General features: G+C 42.9%; 1 protein-coding gene across 10 annotated transcripts in view; it reads right to left on the reverse strand.

Annotated features, from left to right (window-relative positions):
• CLEC16A (C-type lectin domain containing 16A) overlaps nucleotides 1-17,759 on the reverse strand; it is a 204,313-nt gene that overhangs the window by 115,704 nt on the left and 70,850 nt on the right. For all 10 annotated transcript variants that reach the window (XM_043494551.1, XM_043494549.1, XM_043494550.1 and 7 more), the window contains 2 exons: nucleotides 13,134-13,184; nucleotides 9,489-9,617 (listed from right to left, as the gene is read on the reverse strand). In XM_043494551.1, the coding sequence (XP_043350486.1) occupies nucleotides 9,489-9,617; nucleotides 13,134-13,184 (180 nt within the window). The remainder of the gene's footprint in view (nucleotides 1-9,488; nucleotides 9,618-13,133; nucleotides 13,185-17,759) is intronic.

A 17,759-nucleotide genomic window follows, 5' to 3' on the forward strand; every position in this document is an offset into this window, starting at 1 on the left:
GTGTTGAGCAGGATCTGATGCTCACAGGGGTTCTTTGTGATGCAGGTGGTAGCAAGTTTGAATACAGGTAGAGACCCATTTGGAGAGTCTCTGGGTCGATATTGTAGAGCCCTTGGAGCACTCTGCTGTAGAGACGAATAGTCTTGGTGACTTGTGAAATGATTTAGTTCTGTCCAAGTAAAAAGGCTACAGCCCCTCTGACATCTAGCATGTGCAATGTTGCTTCTCAAGAATCTTTATGTGGCTTGGGATAAAAGGCAGGTAAGTGTATGGTTTGGTTAATATGAAAATTTGTAGCCACTTTGGGCAAGAATTTTGGGTGAGGATGTAATATAATTTTGTCTTTGGTAAATACAGTGTATGGTGGTTCAGCCATCAATGCTCCTATTTCGCTGACACATCTGGCAGACGCGATTGCCACTAGGAATGCAATCTTAGTGGACATATGAAGGAGCGAGCAGGTTGCTAGAGGCTCGAAGGGTGGTCTTGTGAGACATTTGAGCACAAGATAGAGATTCCCATGGTGGTGCAAGTTAGTGTACTTCTGGGTACATGTTCTGTATACCTGCTAGAAAGCACCGTGTAATCAGGTGAGTGAATATTGAAGCCCCTTCTATGTGTTCGAGGAGGAGCCATAATGGCAGCGAACTGTACTTTAATAGAGCCTATGGCTAAGCCCGTTTCCTTCAGTTTTAGTAGGTAGTCTAGGATCATAGATAGAGGTGCCTTGGTCACGTCTAGCTGTTTTTGCTGACACCAAAGGGAAAATCTTCTCCACTTATGGCGGTAAGTATTTCTAGTGGCGAGGCAACGGCTATTAATACCTGTTTTACTTTCTCTGAACAGTTCAATTCCCTATGTTGGAGCCAGAGAGAAGCCACACTTTGAGATGGAGTTTTGCTGGCTCTGGATGGAGCGTCAGGCCCTTGTTCTGGGACAGGAGGTCCGTCCGGAAAGGCAGTGGTTGTGGGGCACAGACTGCTAGACATGAGAGGTATGGAAATCAAGTCCGTCTGGGCCATGCAGGGACAATGAGAATGATGTATGCTCTATTGAGTCATATCTTGCGGATGACATGTGGGATCAGTGGTATTGGTGGGAAGGCGTACGTGAGTGACTGTTCAACTGGATGAGGAAGGAATCCCCTAACGATCCCGGTGCAAGACCTGCCTTGGAGCAAAACAGTGGACATTTGTGAATTGTCCCTGAGGTGAAAAGGTCAATTACTGGGTGACCTCATTTTTGGAATATTGTGTCGAGAACAGTTGTGGATTTCCCACTCGTGTTTCTGTGAGAAGTGCCTGTTGAGGTTGTCGACTGTAGTGTTTTGGCACCCTGGTAGGTATGATGCTGTCATGTTTATATTGTTGCGGATGCAGAAGTTCCATAAATTCATGGTTTCTATGCATAGCGACTGAGACCTGGCTCCTCTTTGGTGATTGATGTAAAACATGCATGCCACATTGTCGGTGAGAATAGAGACTGAGTTTTCTTGTATGAGTGGGAGGAAGTGTCGGCATGTGTTGTGTACCATGCGGAGTTCCAGGAGATTGATATGTAGTCAGGTTTCCGTCGCACACCTCTTGCCTTATACATTGTGGTGACCCAAGTGGGTGCCCCACCTATCAGGGAGGCATCTGTTGTAATAGTCACTGATGGAGGGGGTCTTGTTGAAAGAGAATCCCAGAGCACAAATTCCCTGGCTGTGTCCACCATTGTAGGGAGAGGATAACACTTGGTGGTAAGGTCACACATCTGTTGAGAGAGTGTTTGCTGGGTGCATAGACCGTGCTCAACCAGTGCTGCAGACAGCACATATGGAGTCTGGCATACACTACTACGAAAGTCGTAGCTGCCATATGTCCCAGAATCTGAAGGCATGTCCTCACTGAAGTTTGTGGGCTGATGGTTACCGTGGAAATAAGATTGGTCAATGTAGTGAATCTGTGGTTTGGCAATATTGCCTTGGCTTGTATGGAGTCTAGGTCAGCTCTGATAAACTCCAATCGCTGGGTTGGTTCCAGGGTGGATTTCTCTTCTTTGATCTGTAGACCTAGCTGGTGAAACAGGTCTATTGTGGTCTTCAGCATGCCTGCCGTTTCTTGTCAGTTGGCATTCTTGAGAAGGCAATCATCCAAATAGGGGAAGGATTATGACTCCTTTGCATCGTAAATGTGCTGCTACTACCATGAGTGTTTTTTGAGAATACGCGGGGAGCAGCAGACAGTCCGAAGGGAAGGACCCAGTATTGGTAGTGGTTGGGTCCTACTGTGAACCTCAGGAACTGTCTGTGGGAAGGTTGTATTGTAATATGGAAGTATGCATCTTGGAGGTCGAGGGCTGCAAATCAGTCCCCTCCACCCCCCCCCCCCCCCCGTCTAGTGCTGGGATTATTATGGCCAGAGTAACCATTTTGAACCTGTGGTTGGATACGAACCTGTTGAGTTTTCAGAGATCTAAGATTGGTCTCCATCCTCCTCCTCTCTTCTCTGTCAGGAAATATTTGAAATAAAACCCCCTCCCTTGGTATTGATGTGGTACTGGTTCTACAGCACCCAGCAGTAGGAGGCGGTCTACTTCCTGTTGCAGAAGGTGCTCGTGAGAGGGGTCCCTGAAGAGAGGTGGGGAAGGGTGTAGTCAGACTGTATGATCTCCAAAACCCATTGATCTGTGGTTAAATCACAGCCCAGGCATGGTAAAATGCATGTAGGCAATGACCAAAAAATTGTGGGATGGGGTATCTGTTGGCGCTAGAGGTGTGGGGAGGTCACGCATACCCTTGACCAAGACTTCAAAATTGTGGCTTAGATGTAGATCGATGGGTGGATGAGGCCTGGTTCTGTGGAGCTCGTTGTCTCTGAGCCTGTTTGGGTCTGTTCCAAGTGAAGTATCGTGGTTGTTGACAGTTAAACGATGCATCTCGTGAGCTCTGATATGGTGTAAAGTGAGGGCGTTTGTCAGGCAGTGGGTGTATGTCTAGTGTATGCAGCATTGCTCAGGAGGCCTTCCTGATATGGAGGACGTCGTCTGTTTGAGACTAGAATAGTTTATCCCTATTGAAGGGGAGGTCCTCCACTTTTAGCTGTAGTTCTTTTGGAATGCCCGAAGGCTGCAACCATGATGTTCTTCTCATAACCACAGCTGTTGCGGTTGTTTGGATAGCTGCATCAGCTACATCCATTGAGGCTTGCAGCGCAGTGCGGGGTATTAACTGACTCTCATTGATAATGGCATTCAGTTAAGGACATTTATGCTCAGGGAAGTCCTCCACGAGCTCTTGTATTTTACTACAGTTAGAGTAGTCATAATTTGCTAGTAGAGCAGAATAGTTGGCAACTTTAAGCAGAAGGGTGGCCGACGAGTAAACTTTCTGCCCAAAGAGGTCCAGTCTCTTGTGTTCTTTATCTTGCAATGAGGAGAAGAAATGAGGCTGTTTACTGCACTGATTAGCAGCCTCTACCACCAGAGAATAGGCAAGAGGGTGTGAAAACAAAAATTCCATGCCTTTGGCTGCAACGAAAGTATTTTCTGTCAGCCCTTTTGTTGGTGGGTAGTGCCAATGCTGGTGTTTGCCATATTACCTCCGCAGGCTCTATTATAGCCTCATCCATGGAGAGGGCAATCTTGGTCGATGATGCAGGTTGTAAGGTTAACATATGTTGTTTCTCCTGCACCTCATGTAAGGCAATTTCTTGGCTGTTTGCTACTCTTTTGAAGAGTTCTTGGAACTGTTTCAGGTCATCTGGTGTCGCAGGGTAGACGGCGTCACTGCTTCGTCTGGTGCGGAAGAGGAGTGTGGGGAAGGTGGTGAATCATCCAGGTCTGCCTGAGATAGTATCTTTTCCTCTTCTCTCTCTCTTCGGGGGGTCAGAGGTTTCTCTGTGTGGTAATGATGGGTGTACTCTGGAACCTCTTGTTGTTGGGGAAGGGGGACCAGAATAGGGGTTCTGGTATGTGGGCCAAGGACCCCATTCTGGCCATTGCATGGGGTAAGCTGGTAATGGGTAAGGCCAGTGCTGTGCATACCAGGGTTGTGAATGCTCAAGGGGATGAGGCTTAGGCTTCACAGCAGTCCATGTAGGTCTCATCTGTGATGGGGATGAACGTTGAGAGGAGAAGCCATTGTCCTGCACGTCTCCTTCCTCACCACTGCATTGAGAGTGGTGCAGGCGATGAAGAATGGTACCATGCTATGTAGCTCGGGGAGTGTTCAGTGCTGCGCAGTGGCAACTGCGGTGCTAATGAAACTGCTATGTCAGCAGGACACAGGAGTTGCGCTGGTCCCGCCTTGGGGTTGCAGTCGACCGTTGGAGCACTGACCGGTGCTGGATTCAGCTTGTTTGGCGGCAGCAAGTCTTGGGTCAGTGCCGGTGGTGGCAGCATTGATTGTGGTGCCACTGCCTGCACCACGCTCTGCACCGGGGTAGTCAGTGCTGTGGAGGAGACGATGTCTCAACTCCGGTCCCGCACGTTGGGGCTCAGCAAGGGTCCACTGAGGGATGGTGCTGGAGGAGTCTGGTGCCTCGTAAGTGCTCACTCCAGATGAGTGGAGCACTGAGGGTAACGACCTCGCTGGGGTAGCTCTCTTTCTGAGACCCCCTTGCTGGAGAGGTTGAGGCTCGATTCCAGACAGTTTTGAAAGAGCCTTAGCAGAGCTCATGGATCTCTGTTTATGAGACTCCCCAGAGGACGTCTCTTAAGGAGAGATTTCTCCAGCAGAAGCATTTTCAAGCAGAGATCCCTGTCATGTCTTGCCCTTGTTGTCAAGTTGGTGCAATGTATCCACTTCTGGGAGATAAAAGTTTCTCCCAGACAGCGAATAAAGGATTTATGGCCATCAGAGACTGGCATCATTCACAGCAGGAGTCCCACTTTTTAAATCCTGTTGAGCCTGGCCTGACTGCAGTTAAGCCTCTCCTGCTTCTCAAGAGATAAGGGTGGAAGTTAATTGTAATGGTAAACTGTAGAAACTGTTACCAAAGGGGAGTTACGGAGAGAAAAAGTTCTCCTCTTTCCCCTCCCCCCCCACTTTTTTTTTTTTAAGGAAAACCTCTAAGAGGAACTAATGAAACTATGTATAGACTAAGACTAACTAAACAATGTAACTAAGTATAGACTAAAAAGAAGTTCCTATGTAACTTGTAATATTCCCCCCCCAAAATTATCAAAGAGAGCACTGGCGCGGAGCTCCATCTGCAGCCGAGGACAGTTGAGAAGGAACTGAGGGGACGGTCGGGGAACAAGCACTACAGGAGGTTCCAACGGTTGCACAAGACGACGCCTGTGTGCGCCCTTCCCCCGACCCAGTACTGCTGCAAGAAATCTCCAATCTCCAGCCCAGGGACGCAATGACACCTAGAGTGGAGCACCCATCGGTACACCACTCGAAGAAGTAGTAAATGTTCACTAGTCCTTTCATTAATCTCTTAACTGTGTCACGTGTGATGAGAGTCTAGTCTAATGTGTGGCTGTTTACAGGAAGTAGCATTATACTCATTCCTATCTGGGGGACCACTCAACTGCGGGGGGTATGGGACATACGGGATCACTAGATGTCCTTGGAGCCTAAAAGGATGCCTGCCTTCCCCCCTCCCCCAGCTCACAATTCCCAGTTGAGTACTTCAGGACAGACTCAATACCTCTTGGGGCTTTACTCAGTAAGTCAGTAGCCATTTTGAACATGGAAAACAATTTCTCACTTATCCCTTGTAATCCCACAAGGGTGCAGCTGGCTGAGCTATATTACTGTGGTAACATGTTTGAGCTAAATGAATAAGCATGGATAGAAACAGTATATTTAGAATATTCTTGGAAATATCTGCTGTTTCACTTTTTCCACATGGATATAAGCAGGCACCAGCAATTACACATACATTCAAAGAGATCTAAAGCACAAGTACTCATGAAGTTGGAGATAACGAACATTTTATAGTGGCAAGGCCAGCATACCTAGTACAGCATTCCAAATACCCAAGGGAATTAAATTTCAAATTATGATTCTTAAAGGGAAAGAACCATTTAAGAATGCAAGAGTTTCCATACTGGTTCAGACCATGGTCCATCTTGCCCAGTATCCTGTCTCTGACAGTGGCCTATATCGAAGTTTAAAGGGAAGTGTACAGAACAGGGCAATTATGCAATGATCCGTCCCCTGCTGTCCAGGCCCAGCTTCTGGCAGTGAGAGGTTTAGGGACACCCAGAGCATGGGGTTGCATCCCTGTCCATCTTGGATAATAGCCATTGATGAAGCTATCCTCTATGAACTTATCAAGCTCTTTTTAAACCCCAGTTATACTTTTGGCCATCACAACATCCCATGGCAATGAGTTCCACAGGTTAGTTGTGTGAAAAAAGATACTACTTGGCTGCTTATTAATTTCCTCAGTGCCCCTAGTTCTAGTATTGTGCAAAAGAATAACGCAATACTTCTGCATTAGTTTTTTCCCACACCATTCAAGATTTTATAAACCTCTATCATCGTATCCCCCCTTAGTTGTTTTTGCTAAGCTGAACAAACCTGATCTTTTTGGTCTCTCCTAATATGGAAGCCATTCAGTGCTCTTTATCATCTTTGTTGCCCTTCTCTGAAACTTTATCCAATTATGGTTGTCCCAAAAAGGATATAGTGGAACTGGAAGAGTATTCAAGGGGTGGGAGCACCACAGATTTATATAGTGACATGATATTTTTTCTATCCCTTTCCTAATAGTTTCTAACATACTGTTATAGCCTTTTTGACCACTGTTGCGCATTGAGCGGAAGTTTTCAGAGATCTATCCATGAGGATTCCAAGATCTTTCTTGACTGATTCAGCCCTCCCTCTAAGCTCAGAAAACAAGGTAATATCTAAATCTTCTTATTTCTTCCTATATAACATACTCAAGAGCTTTTTTTCCTTGTTCTTAGCACCAAAATTCACTCAGGCTCTTATCTCACATCCAGAATACCTCAAACTTATCTCCTCAATCCCATTTAAAATGCTGCTAAGACCACCTTCCTGGCCAGGATTTCCCTGAGTCAATTAACTGACTTTTCCCTCTGTAACCAATACAAGATGCTTCTCCTTACCTTCAAGGTGCTTCACAATTTAACACTTCCTCACCGCTCTAATATAATAGAACATTGTAGTTGCTTTTGTGTCATCACTGTTATCAAAAATGCCAGCCTCCATTGCCTGCTTCTCCAACAAGCACCCTCTGTACGTCAATCCTTGTGGGGGGAAATGACCATTCCCATGAAAATTTGGGAACCCAATACACTATCCTCATTCAAATCCCTGCTTAAGACTTACTTCTACTACGATGCCTGCAGAACACTGCTAGGTGACAATGTTAACAAATGGCAACCTAAAATTACTGCTACCAATATAATTAGTCTTCTCCATTAATAGGAAAAACCTTATACCTTCAAATGGTGTGCACTGTTATGAAAAAACATGTTTTTATTACTCTCTCCCACTCCCACCTGACTCTGTTCTGTTTTACCCAATGGTTACTTTTTGCCAAACTAAGATTAATGTCTTTGGGGCAGAAAAAGTATTTTGCTATATCTATACATCTAGCACAATGGAGCAGGTTGGGGCTTCTGGTTGGTGCTTCATGCTGCTACTGAAGGGTGAATTACACAATGAAGCTGTAATGAATACAGAGGGAAGAGTAGCATAAAATCCCTCCTTGGCAGTTGTACCGGAGTGCCTTACCTGTAAAGGGTTAAGCAGTTCAAACCTAGCTGGCACCTGACCAGAAGGACCAATGAGGAAAGAAGATACTTTCAAATCTGGGGTGGGGAAGCATTTTTGTTGTTCTGTGTGGTGTTCCCTCTCTGGATGGAGAGAAAAGCCAAGCAGGTACACTATCTCCTGAAAAATATACCTGGAATAATCCATCTAAAAACCACAGAAACTGAGTAGGGCAAGGAAATGCTTTAGGTTACCTTTTGTTTTGGCTTGTGAATTTTCCTATGCTACAGAGGTAGCTTCATTCCTGTATTTGTAACTTTGAAGCTGAGACCAGAGGTTTTAAATCCTCTGTTTTAAATCTTATTACCCTTTAAAGCTACTGTCTATCCTGATTTTGCAGGTGTGATTTTTTACTTTTTTCTTAATAATAAAAGTTCTTCTTTCAAGAACCTGATTGATTTTTAGTGTCCTAAAGACAAAGGGTCTGGTTGAGCTCACATTGCTAAGGCAACTGGTTGGTATTTTATTCTCAAGCCTCCCCAGGAAAGGGATGAAGGGCCTTGGGGGGATATAGAGTTCAAGTGACCCTTCCCTGAATTTTTGTGTAAATCACTTGGTGGTGGCAGCAAAATACCATCCAAGGACAAGGAAAGGAATTTGTGCCTTGAAGAAGTTTTAACCTAAGCTGGTAAAATATAAGCTTAGAGGGTCTTTCATGTGGGTCCTCACATCTGTACCCAGAGATCAGAGTTGTGGGGGTACCCTGGCAGAAGCAAACTTTTGATTTTGGTATAGGATAAAAACTACAAGTATGGTTAACAGCATGAGATCAGGAAAGGAAAATTTACACTGAGTAGCAGAAAAAGCATCCTAATGTGAGAGTCATTAGACAGTGGAACTCCTCCATAAGAACAGCCGTACTGGGTCAGACCAAAGGTCCATCTAGCCTAGTATCCTGTCTTCTGACAGTGCCAATGCCAGGTGCCCCAGAGGGAATGAACAGAACAGGTAATCAAGTGAGCCATACCCCGTCACCCATTCCCAGCTTCTGACAAACAGAAGCTAGGGACACTATCCCTGCCCATCCTGGCTGATAGCCATTGCTGGACCTATCCTCCATGAACTTATCTAGTTCTTTTTTGAACTCTGTTATAGTCTTGGTCTTCACAACAATCCTCTGGCATGGCGTTCCACAGGTTGACTGTGCATTGTGTGAAAAAAAATACTTCCTTTTGTTTTAAATCTGCTGCCTATTAATTTCATTTGATGACCCCTAGTTCTCGTAACAAGGAGTAAACAACAATTCCTTATTTACTTTCTCCACACTGGTCATGATTTTATAGACCTCTATCATATCCCCCCTTAATTGTCTATTTTCCAAGCTGAAAAGTCTCAGTCTTATTAATTGTTCCTCATATGGAAGTGGTTTCAAACCCCTAATCATTTTTGTTGCCATTTTCTGAACCATTTTCAAGTACAACAGAGAAAATTCCATTGCCCAAATACAAATTAAAAGTTACCATATACAAGAAATACCATAGAGAAAACATTTCTGTATTGGATAGGATAGGACTAGGTGACCTCACTATGGCTTTCCCTATCTTTAGTTTTGATTCTATGATGTAATTTCCAGTATATTGGCCAAAAATACTTGAAGAGTTCATTACTATATGGATAATAGTCATACGTTGAGTTGTTTAATTCATGCTCTGTGTTGACATAACATTTTTCCGCATGGAAGGTGCAACCACCTGCCTATTTAGGGAAAGTCTTAAGTGTCATTTCACAAAAGGATCATAGGCTCACTCACTCTTCGTGTTCTTTCCACATCTCCACATGGCAGTCTTTTCACAAAATCAATACCAGTCAGTGGTGTCCCCGTTGGTGGGAGCAGAATGGAGGCATCCATCATCAAGTACTCCACATTCATGGGCTTAATCTATGAAAATAATTCCATATTCAGCATACATTACAGCAATAAAAAGAATTTGCAAATTCACTTTCAAATGCAACTCACTATTTCTAACAAACCCCAGAAGCAGCATACTTGATATTTTCAGGACTCTGGTGTGTGTGCATAGATATAAAATTTAAACCAGTTCTATAAATATACTCTGTCTATGTCAATATTTGCTCATTCAATGTAAAGCCTATTTTTTTCCCCCAAACAAAAGTGGACCAAATCAATAAAATTCATAAGGAGTTTGGGATTTTACTGATCTACTGCAGTGCACCCAGAAAAGAAAAAAGAGCATTACAGTGCATATAATATAGATTTAATATGTATTTCTAATATTTTAAATCTGAAGTTTGCCTAGAGAGTACATGTTTTTTCAAATGGTGTCCCCCATAAGGCTTTATGGAAATATGCTTATGAATGTATATATGACATAACTAGAATATGTTTTATGCAACATATGCCATGTAATATATCTCTGTAAAGCTTATGATCTACTGAATCTATTAATCCTATTTGTATGCATGTATCATTTTTGTGTTCGAAGTTATGAATATTGGGTGTGTACTGGCTTGATTTACAGCCTTTGTAAGCATTTGGTCAGTTTCTTGAGAAGGAATGTGCAAGTTAAATGCCCAAACAATAAGCACTTAATGGTCAATGGTTCTTGAAGACACCAATCCACATCTGAGCTTTCCCAGGAATGTGGCTTGGCTGTTAAGAAACTTAGTCATATATGGATATGAGACTTGCCCATGTGACTCAAACTCCATTTTGTAGCTGGATTCTACACAAGGGGAAGGGGGTGTGTCTACCCACAGGAGAAAGACTATTTAAACCCCTGGGACACCCCTCCATTTTATCTTCAGCTGGCTCAAGAGATAGCCTCTCCAACCCCAAGGATACCTGAAAGAACCTGGAACAAAGGACAGTAACTACACGGGGTGTTAGTGATTGCTGGATCCAGACTAGGAGACTAGTCTGTAAAAGTAAGCTTACTGGGTGAAATTTTTATCTGTATTCAGTTTTCTTAGACATAGACTTGCGTGTTCTATTTTATTTTGCTTGGTAATTCACTTTGTTCTATCTGTCACTACTTGAACCACTTGAATCCTACTTTCTATATTTAATAAGTAAAAAGTTTTTGATTTTATTAATTAACTCAGAGTATGTATTAATACCTGGGGGGGCAAACAGCTGTGCATACCTCTCAATCAGTGTTATAGAGCGGGAACAATTTATGAGGTTACCCTGTATAAGCTTTATACAGGGTAAAATGGATTTATTTGGAGTTTGGACCCCATTGGGAGTTGGGCAACTGAGTGTCAAAGACAGGAACACTTAAAGTTGCTTTCAGTTTGTCTGCAGCTTTGGGACACGTGGTTCAGACCCTGGGTCTGTGTTGCAGCAGACTGGCGTGTCTGGCTCAGCAAGACAGGGTGCTAGAGTCCCGAGCTGGCAGAGAAAGCAGGGGCAGTAGTAGTCTTGGCACATCAGTTGGCAGCTCCAAGGGGGTTTTTGTGATCCAACCCGTCACAGTAGGCATGTTGGATGGCTGACAACTGAAGTCTACTCTTGTTATCATGATGTGCTTCCAGATGCTGCAAAGCAAGACAGGGCTGAAACAGATAAGGATCTAAGCACTAATCTCAGACTGGTGTCTGGCACAAACAAAAGTTCTGAATGCAGGTCCCCAAGGCTTGCTAATAATAAAAATAATAAATAATTTAAAAAAAGACTTATCAACATCATATACCTTTTGAAGAAATTCCTAAGATATCTAAAATATTGCATAACTCAGTTAAAACGGTTTTGGTGAATAAGAAATTTGGTGGATATTAATCTGCAAGATTAAGATAGCAGAAAAAATAACATGGAATTCTAAATTAAAGATAATGCTATTGTGAATGTATAACTACAAGAAATGAACAGCTCTGAGATAAGGTGAGCCAGCGATCTTAAAGATAAAATCACATTCAGGAACAAAGTTGATCAGGTTTCTTACTGATAAAGGTGAACTGAGTTCAAAAATGAAGATAACATTTCAAAGTACGGTTCTACCCCAGAAAAGTAAAAATGCAGATATGGCACCATCTGACTCAGATCTGCTGATGCTGGTGAAATACAAACTTTTTACTCGTTGGCCCTGCAGAGACAGCAGTGAGCGACCTGGTTTCTACTCCTCCTTCTGCTTCAACAGAATTATTCACTATGAACAAATTACATACCCTTTTGTAACCCTGTTAAAGGCAACAAAGATGCAGATGTCATGGACTATCTCATTTTACCTAAAAATCTGTTACAATGATTGTGCTTGAAGGAGAGAATGCAGCTTGACTCTTAGGGCCTGATTTTCTCATCTGCTAGCGTAAATCAGCAACAACTCTCGTCAAGTTAATAGATTTACATCAGTCTAATGTTGGCATAAGATGGGAGAAGAATCTGATCCTTAGATCTCAGAATGCATTTGCAGAACTGCTAGAGAACAACTTTGATTTCATAGCACATGGACTCAGTGCCAATAAAGAGGCAATACACATGGAACCATCCAGCACGAGTTTTTCAAGCACTTTTCAAAATAGAATCACACCAACATTCAATGAAAGCTATTCAATACGCAAAGATTGGAAGAAACATTTCAGACCAAATATCTCCAACCTCCCCACTTTGAGCAGACTCACAAGGTTCCTCCCAATGTTAAAATATTTTTTTTTTGTAATATACAAACTGTACGTTGTGCATTTTAATAGGAGACGTAATTGTTCATTATTGTGCCTCCTGCTACTATCTAACAGGAAAAAATACTTGTGACACTAGCAGTCTGGCAACCCAAGGTCAGAGATGCCCAAACACTGTTTTAAGACATGATGTTTGTAGGTTAAACATTAAATCTTTGCAAAATCAGGGACTGTTCTCTGGCCAGCATTATGATTATAGCAATGTCAACTGCCACTAGTATCATTGCTCAGAAAAATCAGTTTTAATTAAAACTGTCTAAATTTGAGTTGACAAGGTATAAATCATGAAGAGATTATTACACAGAGTGTTATGCTGCTGGAAGTGCCATCTTTAGAATAGGATGTAAAATCCAGGCCCTGCTGTTTGTTGTCAGTAAGATTCCATTCCCCATTTCACAAGAGAAGCAGTGTATACCAAAACTGGGATCTAGCATGGAAACCAGGGTTATTACATTCTACACACCTACCAGAGGAAAACAGGAATATTTTTTTTTTTTTACTTCCATTGATTAGTGTTTCGGCATGCTGTTAAACAGATACTACACTTCTCAGGAGATTAAGTGATCTCTAGGCTTTTTATAGAAATTTAAAGTATTGGGGAATTTTTAGATAAAAGGCCTTATATTAAAATGTAGGCACACTCCTCTGAGCAAAAAACACATGCAGTTTTATTATTCCAGTCCTATAAATAAAATCCTTGGTATTTTGTGAGGTTTTACATCAGCATTTCTATTTCAACCTCTATTTTCTAATCACTTACTGTCATACTCCTGTATTCGTCTTCAAACATATCCAGAAAAATCTCTTCTCCCTTAAAAAAAAACCCAAGATATTATTTCTCCATGTATAAACATGTACATTATGGATCCTGGGTCATGGTTGAGAAGCCATCTGTTTTTCATTACACACATTTCTCATAAGTCACCCGTAAGTTCAAGTAAAAAAGAAATCCTGCATCATCGTTCAGCACTCAACATTCTTTTAAGAACTTACCAAAATAGGAGCATTTCATGTCTGTTCATTAATTGTTTTGGGATATTTGACATTAGTTTATTATTAGGAGGAGTTAAAGTGTCAGACTGAATATTTCAGTTCTCTCATGATTTGTTTACAATGCACGAAAAGGAGTGTAATGCTGTAAACATCTCACTTAAATAGGGGAAAAAAGAAAATATTTAAGATGTTGAGAATAAATTATGGAGCCTTCTAAAGATAATTGCTGAGCAAGAAGTGTCATTAATAACCATGTGCCTCCCTAACACTGATAGGACCTGAAACTTAAACCTCATTGGAGTACATCAGGGACTCTGTTTCATTCATAAGCAGCAGAACCACGTAATAAACTACAATCAGACACCTCTGATACCTTGCTTGCGCTCTACTCACTAATCCATGTTAAGACAAAATTGTTACTAACCTGTTCTATAACTGTTTTTCTTCAAGATGTGTTGTAGATGCCCATTCCACTTCACATGTGTGTGCACACCCAGTGCACTAGAGCTGAAGATGTTTTTTTTCTTAGCAGTACTCATCAGGATGGCACAAGCACCTTTTGCATGCTTGTGTTACCAGCTAATGGTATAAAAGGTGGACACACCCTCAGTTCCATTTTACCAGATAAATTACAACGTAGAGTGGAAAAGGGGTCGATTGTGGAATGGACATATGCAATACATCTCAAAGAACAATTACAGAACAGGTTAGTAACTGTTTTTATTCCTTAGAATGAAGGCACATGTTCATTCCACTTCAGGTATCTTACAAGCAGTTTACACTGGAGTAGGATTTTGGAGTCTACCTGAACAATTGAAGAACTACTCACCAAAACTGCGCACCATTTTTGGATTGTTGGGATATAGCATAGTGTCTTGTTAAAGTATGCACCGATGACAATGCTGCAGCTTTACAAACATCTCTTGTCTTTGGCCTCAGCCAGAAAGCAGTGGAAGCCACTGGGGCTCGTGTGGAGTGGTGGAGGTACTTTGGCAATGTCATAGCACAGACTTATACAGAATGAAATCCACAATTACATCCTCTGCCTAAAAACTGGGAGGCCTTTCATTCTGTCTGCAACTGCAACAAACAGCTGAGTAGATCTTCTGAAAGATCTAGTTCTGTCCAAATAAAATTCCAATGCCCTTCTGGCATCCAAAGTATGAAGTCCCTCTTCATCCTTACGAAAATGTAGCTTAGGAAACATGAATAGTAAGTACATGGCTTGATTAAAGGTGGAACTCCAAGATGTCTTTAGTGAAGAACTTTGGATGAGAATGTAAATATACTTTATCCTTAAAAAAACCGTGTATGGAGGGTCAGCCCCCCTTCTCGTGAAGTTAATGGCCACCAAGAATACTACCTTCATAGACAGAAGTAATGAAGCAGCAGTGGCCAGAAACAATCCTGGCTTCTGTCTAGCATCTCCTGGATTATTTGCTTCACTGAAAGCATCAAGACTTCTCTAAATTCCCTCAGAAGCTCTCTCTGCATTCCATCCACCAATAGAGAGCAGATTAGTGTTGACCATCAGATTCTTAAAGGGTTTGGACAGGCTGTTTCCCCATGTGGCAGATACCACTCCTCCCTGGGATTTGAATTTGGTACTGGTAATGCTGATGGGTCCTTAGAAATTCTGCTACTACCATCATGCATTTTATAAAATTTCACAGGGCTGGCGATAGACCAAAAATCGAGGCTGCAAACTGATGAGCATTGTGGACCACAAATCTTAGGAACCTCCTGTGGCTCTGGTGGATAGCCACATAAAAATATGCATCACTCAAGTTGCTGGGATCTATGGAGGGGATGATGGATGCCAGGGTGCTTAGAACCCATTCATCAGTTGTCATATAGGACATCAATAACCTGTTGGAAAAAATATGGATGGAAGAAACTAATATGGTAAGCTGGTATCCTGACCTCAAAAAGTGTCAAATAGCCTGACTAGAGGCTGCATACTGTCTCAAGGAACCTGCATTACAATAAGGTGGTGGTATTCTTCTGTGTCTCTTTCTCCATTGTGGTGCTTAAGTGGGTAGAATAAGTATCTCTAAAGAGGCTGAAAGCAGAATTGCTTCCTTTTAAGAAAGGATGTGTAAATCCCTGAAGATTTTAACCTGGGGCTCAAATCTTTGCATCTACATAACAGCTCATCAGTACTTTGAGAGAAAAAGGGTAGGACCTTCAAAAGGGAAGATCCTGGATTGTCTCCTGAACTTCTGGTGAGAGACTGGATGACTGTAGCCACAAACATCTGCATATAGTTATTGAGGATGCCATGTCCCTAGCCACTGAATCAACCCTGTCCAAGGCTGTCTGGAGAGAGGTTCTAGCCACTAGTTTACCCTCCTCTATCAAGGCCTGGAAGTGCTGCCTAGCCTCCTCCATCAATTTGTCCAAGAACTTCAGCATAATGTCCCAGAGTGTGAAACTGTATCTAGCCAGTAAGACCTGTTGATTGGAGATTCATTACTGAAAACCAGATGTGGAATAAACCTTTCTACCAAAAAGTTGGAGTTTCTCTGCTTCTTTGTCCTTCACGATAGGAGATAATTAGCCCTGATGTGATCTTTCACTCACTGCTAATGAACCTAATGAAGGCTGTGTGTAAAAAATGTTCATATCTCTGAGAAGGGACATGCCGCCTCCTCTTGGTTCTCATAGCATTCAGGAGCAGAGAAACCACTCGACTTTGTAGGCTACAAAAGGCCATATTTATGGGCAGAGCCATCAGTCTATGGGAAATCTCCTGAATCATTTCAATTTGAATATCGAGAGAGTTAGCTACTCTAACAATTCTTGATATGACCTGAAATTATTGGGGACAGGAGAGGAATTCCCAGACATTGTGGCATCATCAGGCAATGAGGAATAGGAGTTCAAAGGCAGCTGGGTTTGAACCTTCTCCAATGATGAGGCTTCTGCCACAAGAATTTATGGAGAAGCCTGTGGTTCTTGCTCAGTACCAAAGACAGGAACCTGAACATTTTCATGGGATCTGTCTCAACACCTGCTAGGTCACTTTACAGCAGGAGAAACAGGGGAAGACTGCAGTGGGAGGATGACTCAAGGGTTCCAAAAAAGCCAATGGTGAGGCATAGGACCTCAGCTATAACTGCTCCATGGATCTCAGTTTCCAGAACATCTTCCAAAGTCAGATAGTTACCTGGGACGGGGATCCTCCCAGTAATGGCGAGGAGGAGTGTGACTTCCTATCCTGGAAAGGTGGTGCGCAGGAAACAACCTCTGACTCCGAGGAGGATCCAGAGCGATCTGTAAGCCACTATGGTACTATGCCACTCAATTCTGGAAATGGAACATCTGCTGGATGATAGTAGTTGGACAACATACTTTGTTTATCCCTGGACTGGACAGCATGAGAAAAAGAGTTGGACATTCCAAGGACTTGACCATTGATGGTACTATGACCTGCTGTCCCTGCCTTGAAATAGCACTTCTGCTGGGATCAAATGTGCTGGAGCCCAGGGAGCGGAGGGGACCAGTACCAGTAGGCCTACCGCCTGCATGACTGAAGAATCTGGCATCGAGAAGCAGAGCAAAAATCTATGTGCTGCACAAGTATCAGGTGTTGTTGGCACTGAGACACCTCCTTGACCCAGCAGTTGCTGCACCACAAGTGTCAGCACCAAAGTAAGAACTGGCCTCGACCACCCAGAAGCCAGTGTCAGAGTCAATGATTCTTACACAGATATAGCAGAGGTCGGTACCAGGGCGCGATGTCTACCTGCCATATCTGCTACTCTGAGGATAGATGGCAACAGGGATCTCAAACTCCTGCCAGAATCAGATCTATTCATATTAGAGGAAAGGTGTTCATTGGATCTTGTGTGTTTTTTCCTCAGCACCAGAGAAGGGGATTGGTGCCTTACCTTTGATCTTTGGGGGGGGGGGGGTAAATGAGAACGTCTGGAGGGGCACATACAGCAAACATAGGTTTCAGAGTAGCAGCCGTGTTAGTCTGTATTGCAAAAAGAAAAGGAGTACTTGTGGCACCTTAGAGGCTAACAAATTTATTTGAGCATAAGTTTTCGTGAGCTACAGCTCACTTTATTGGATGCATTCGGTGGAAAATACAGTGGGGAGATTTATATACACACACAGAGAACATGAAACAACGGATTTTATCATACACGCTGCAAGGAGAGTGATCACTTAAGATGAGCTATTACCAGCAGGAAGGGGCAGGGGAAGGAGGAAAACCTTTTATGGTGATGATCAAGATGGGCCATTTCCAGCAGTTAACAAGAACGTCTGAGGAACAGTGGGGGGTGGGGTGGGGGGGAGAAATACCATGGGAAAATAGTTTTACTTTGTGTAATAACCCATCCACTTCCAGTCTCTATTCAAGCCTAAGTTAATTGTATCCAGT

The sequence above is a fragment of the Dermochelys coriacea genome, chromosome 10, assembly GCF_009764565.3.
Source record: "Dermochelys coriacea isolate rDerCor1 chromosome 10, rDerCor1.pri.v4, whole genome shotgun sequence".
NCBI lineage: Eukaryota > Metazoa > Chordata > Testudines > Dermochelyidae > Dermochelys > Dermochelys coriacea.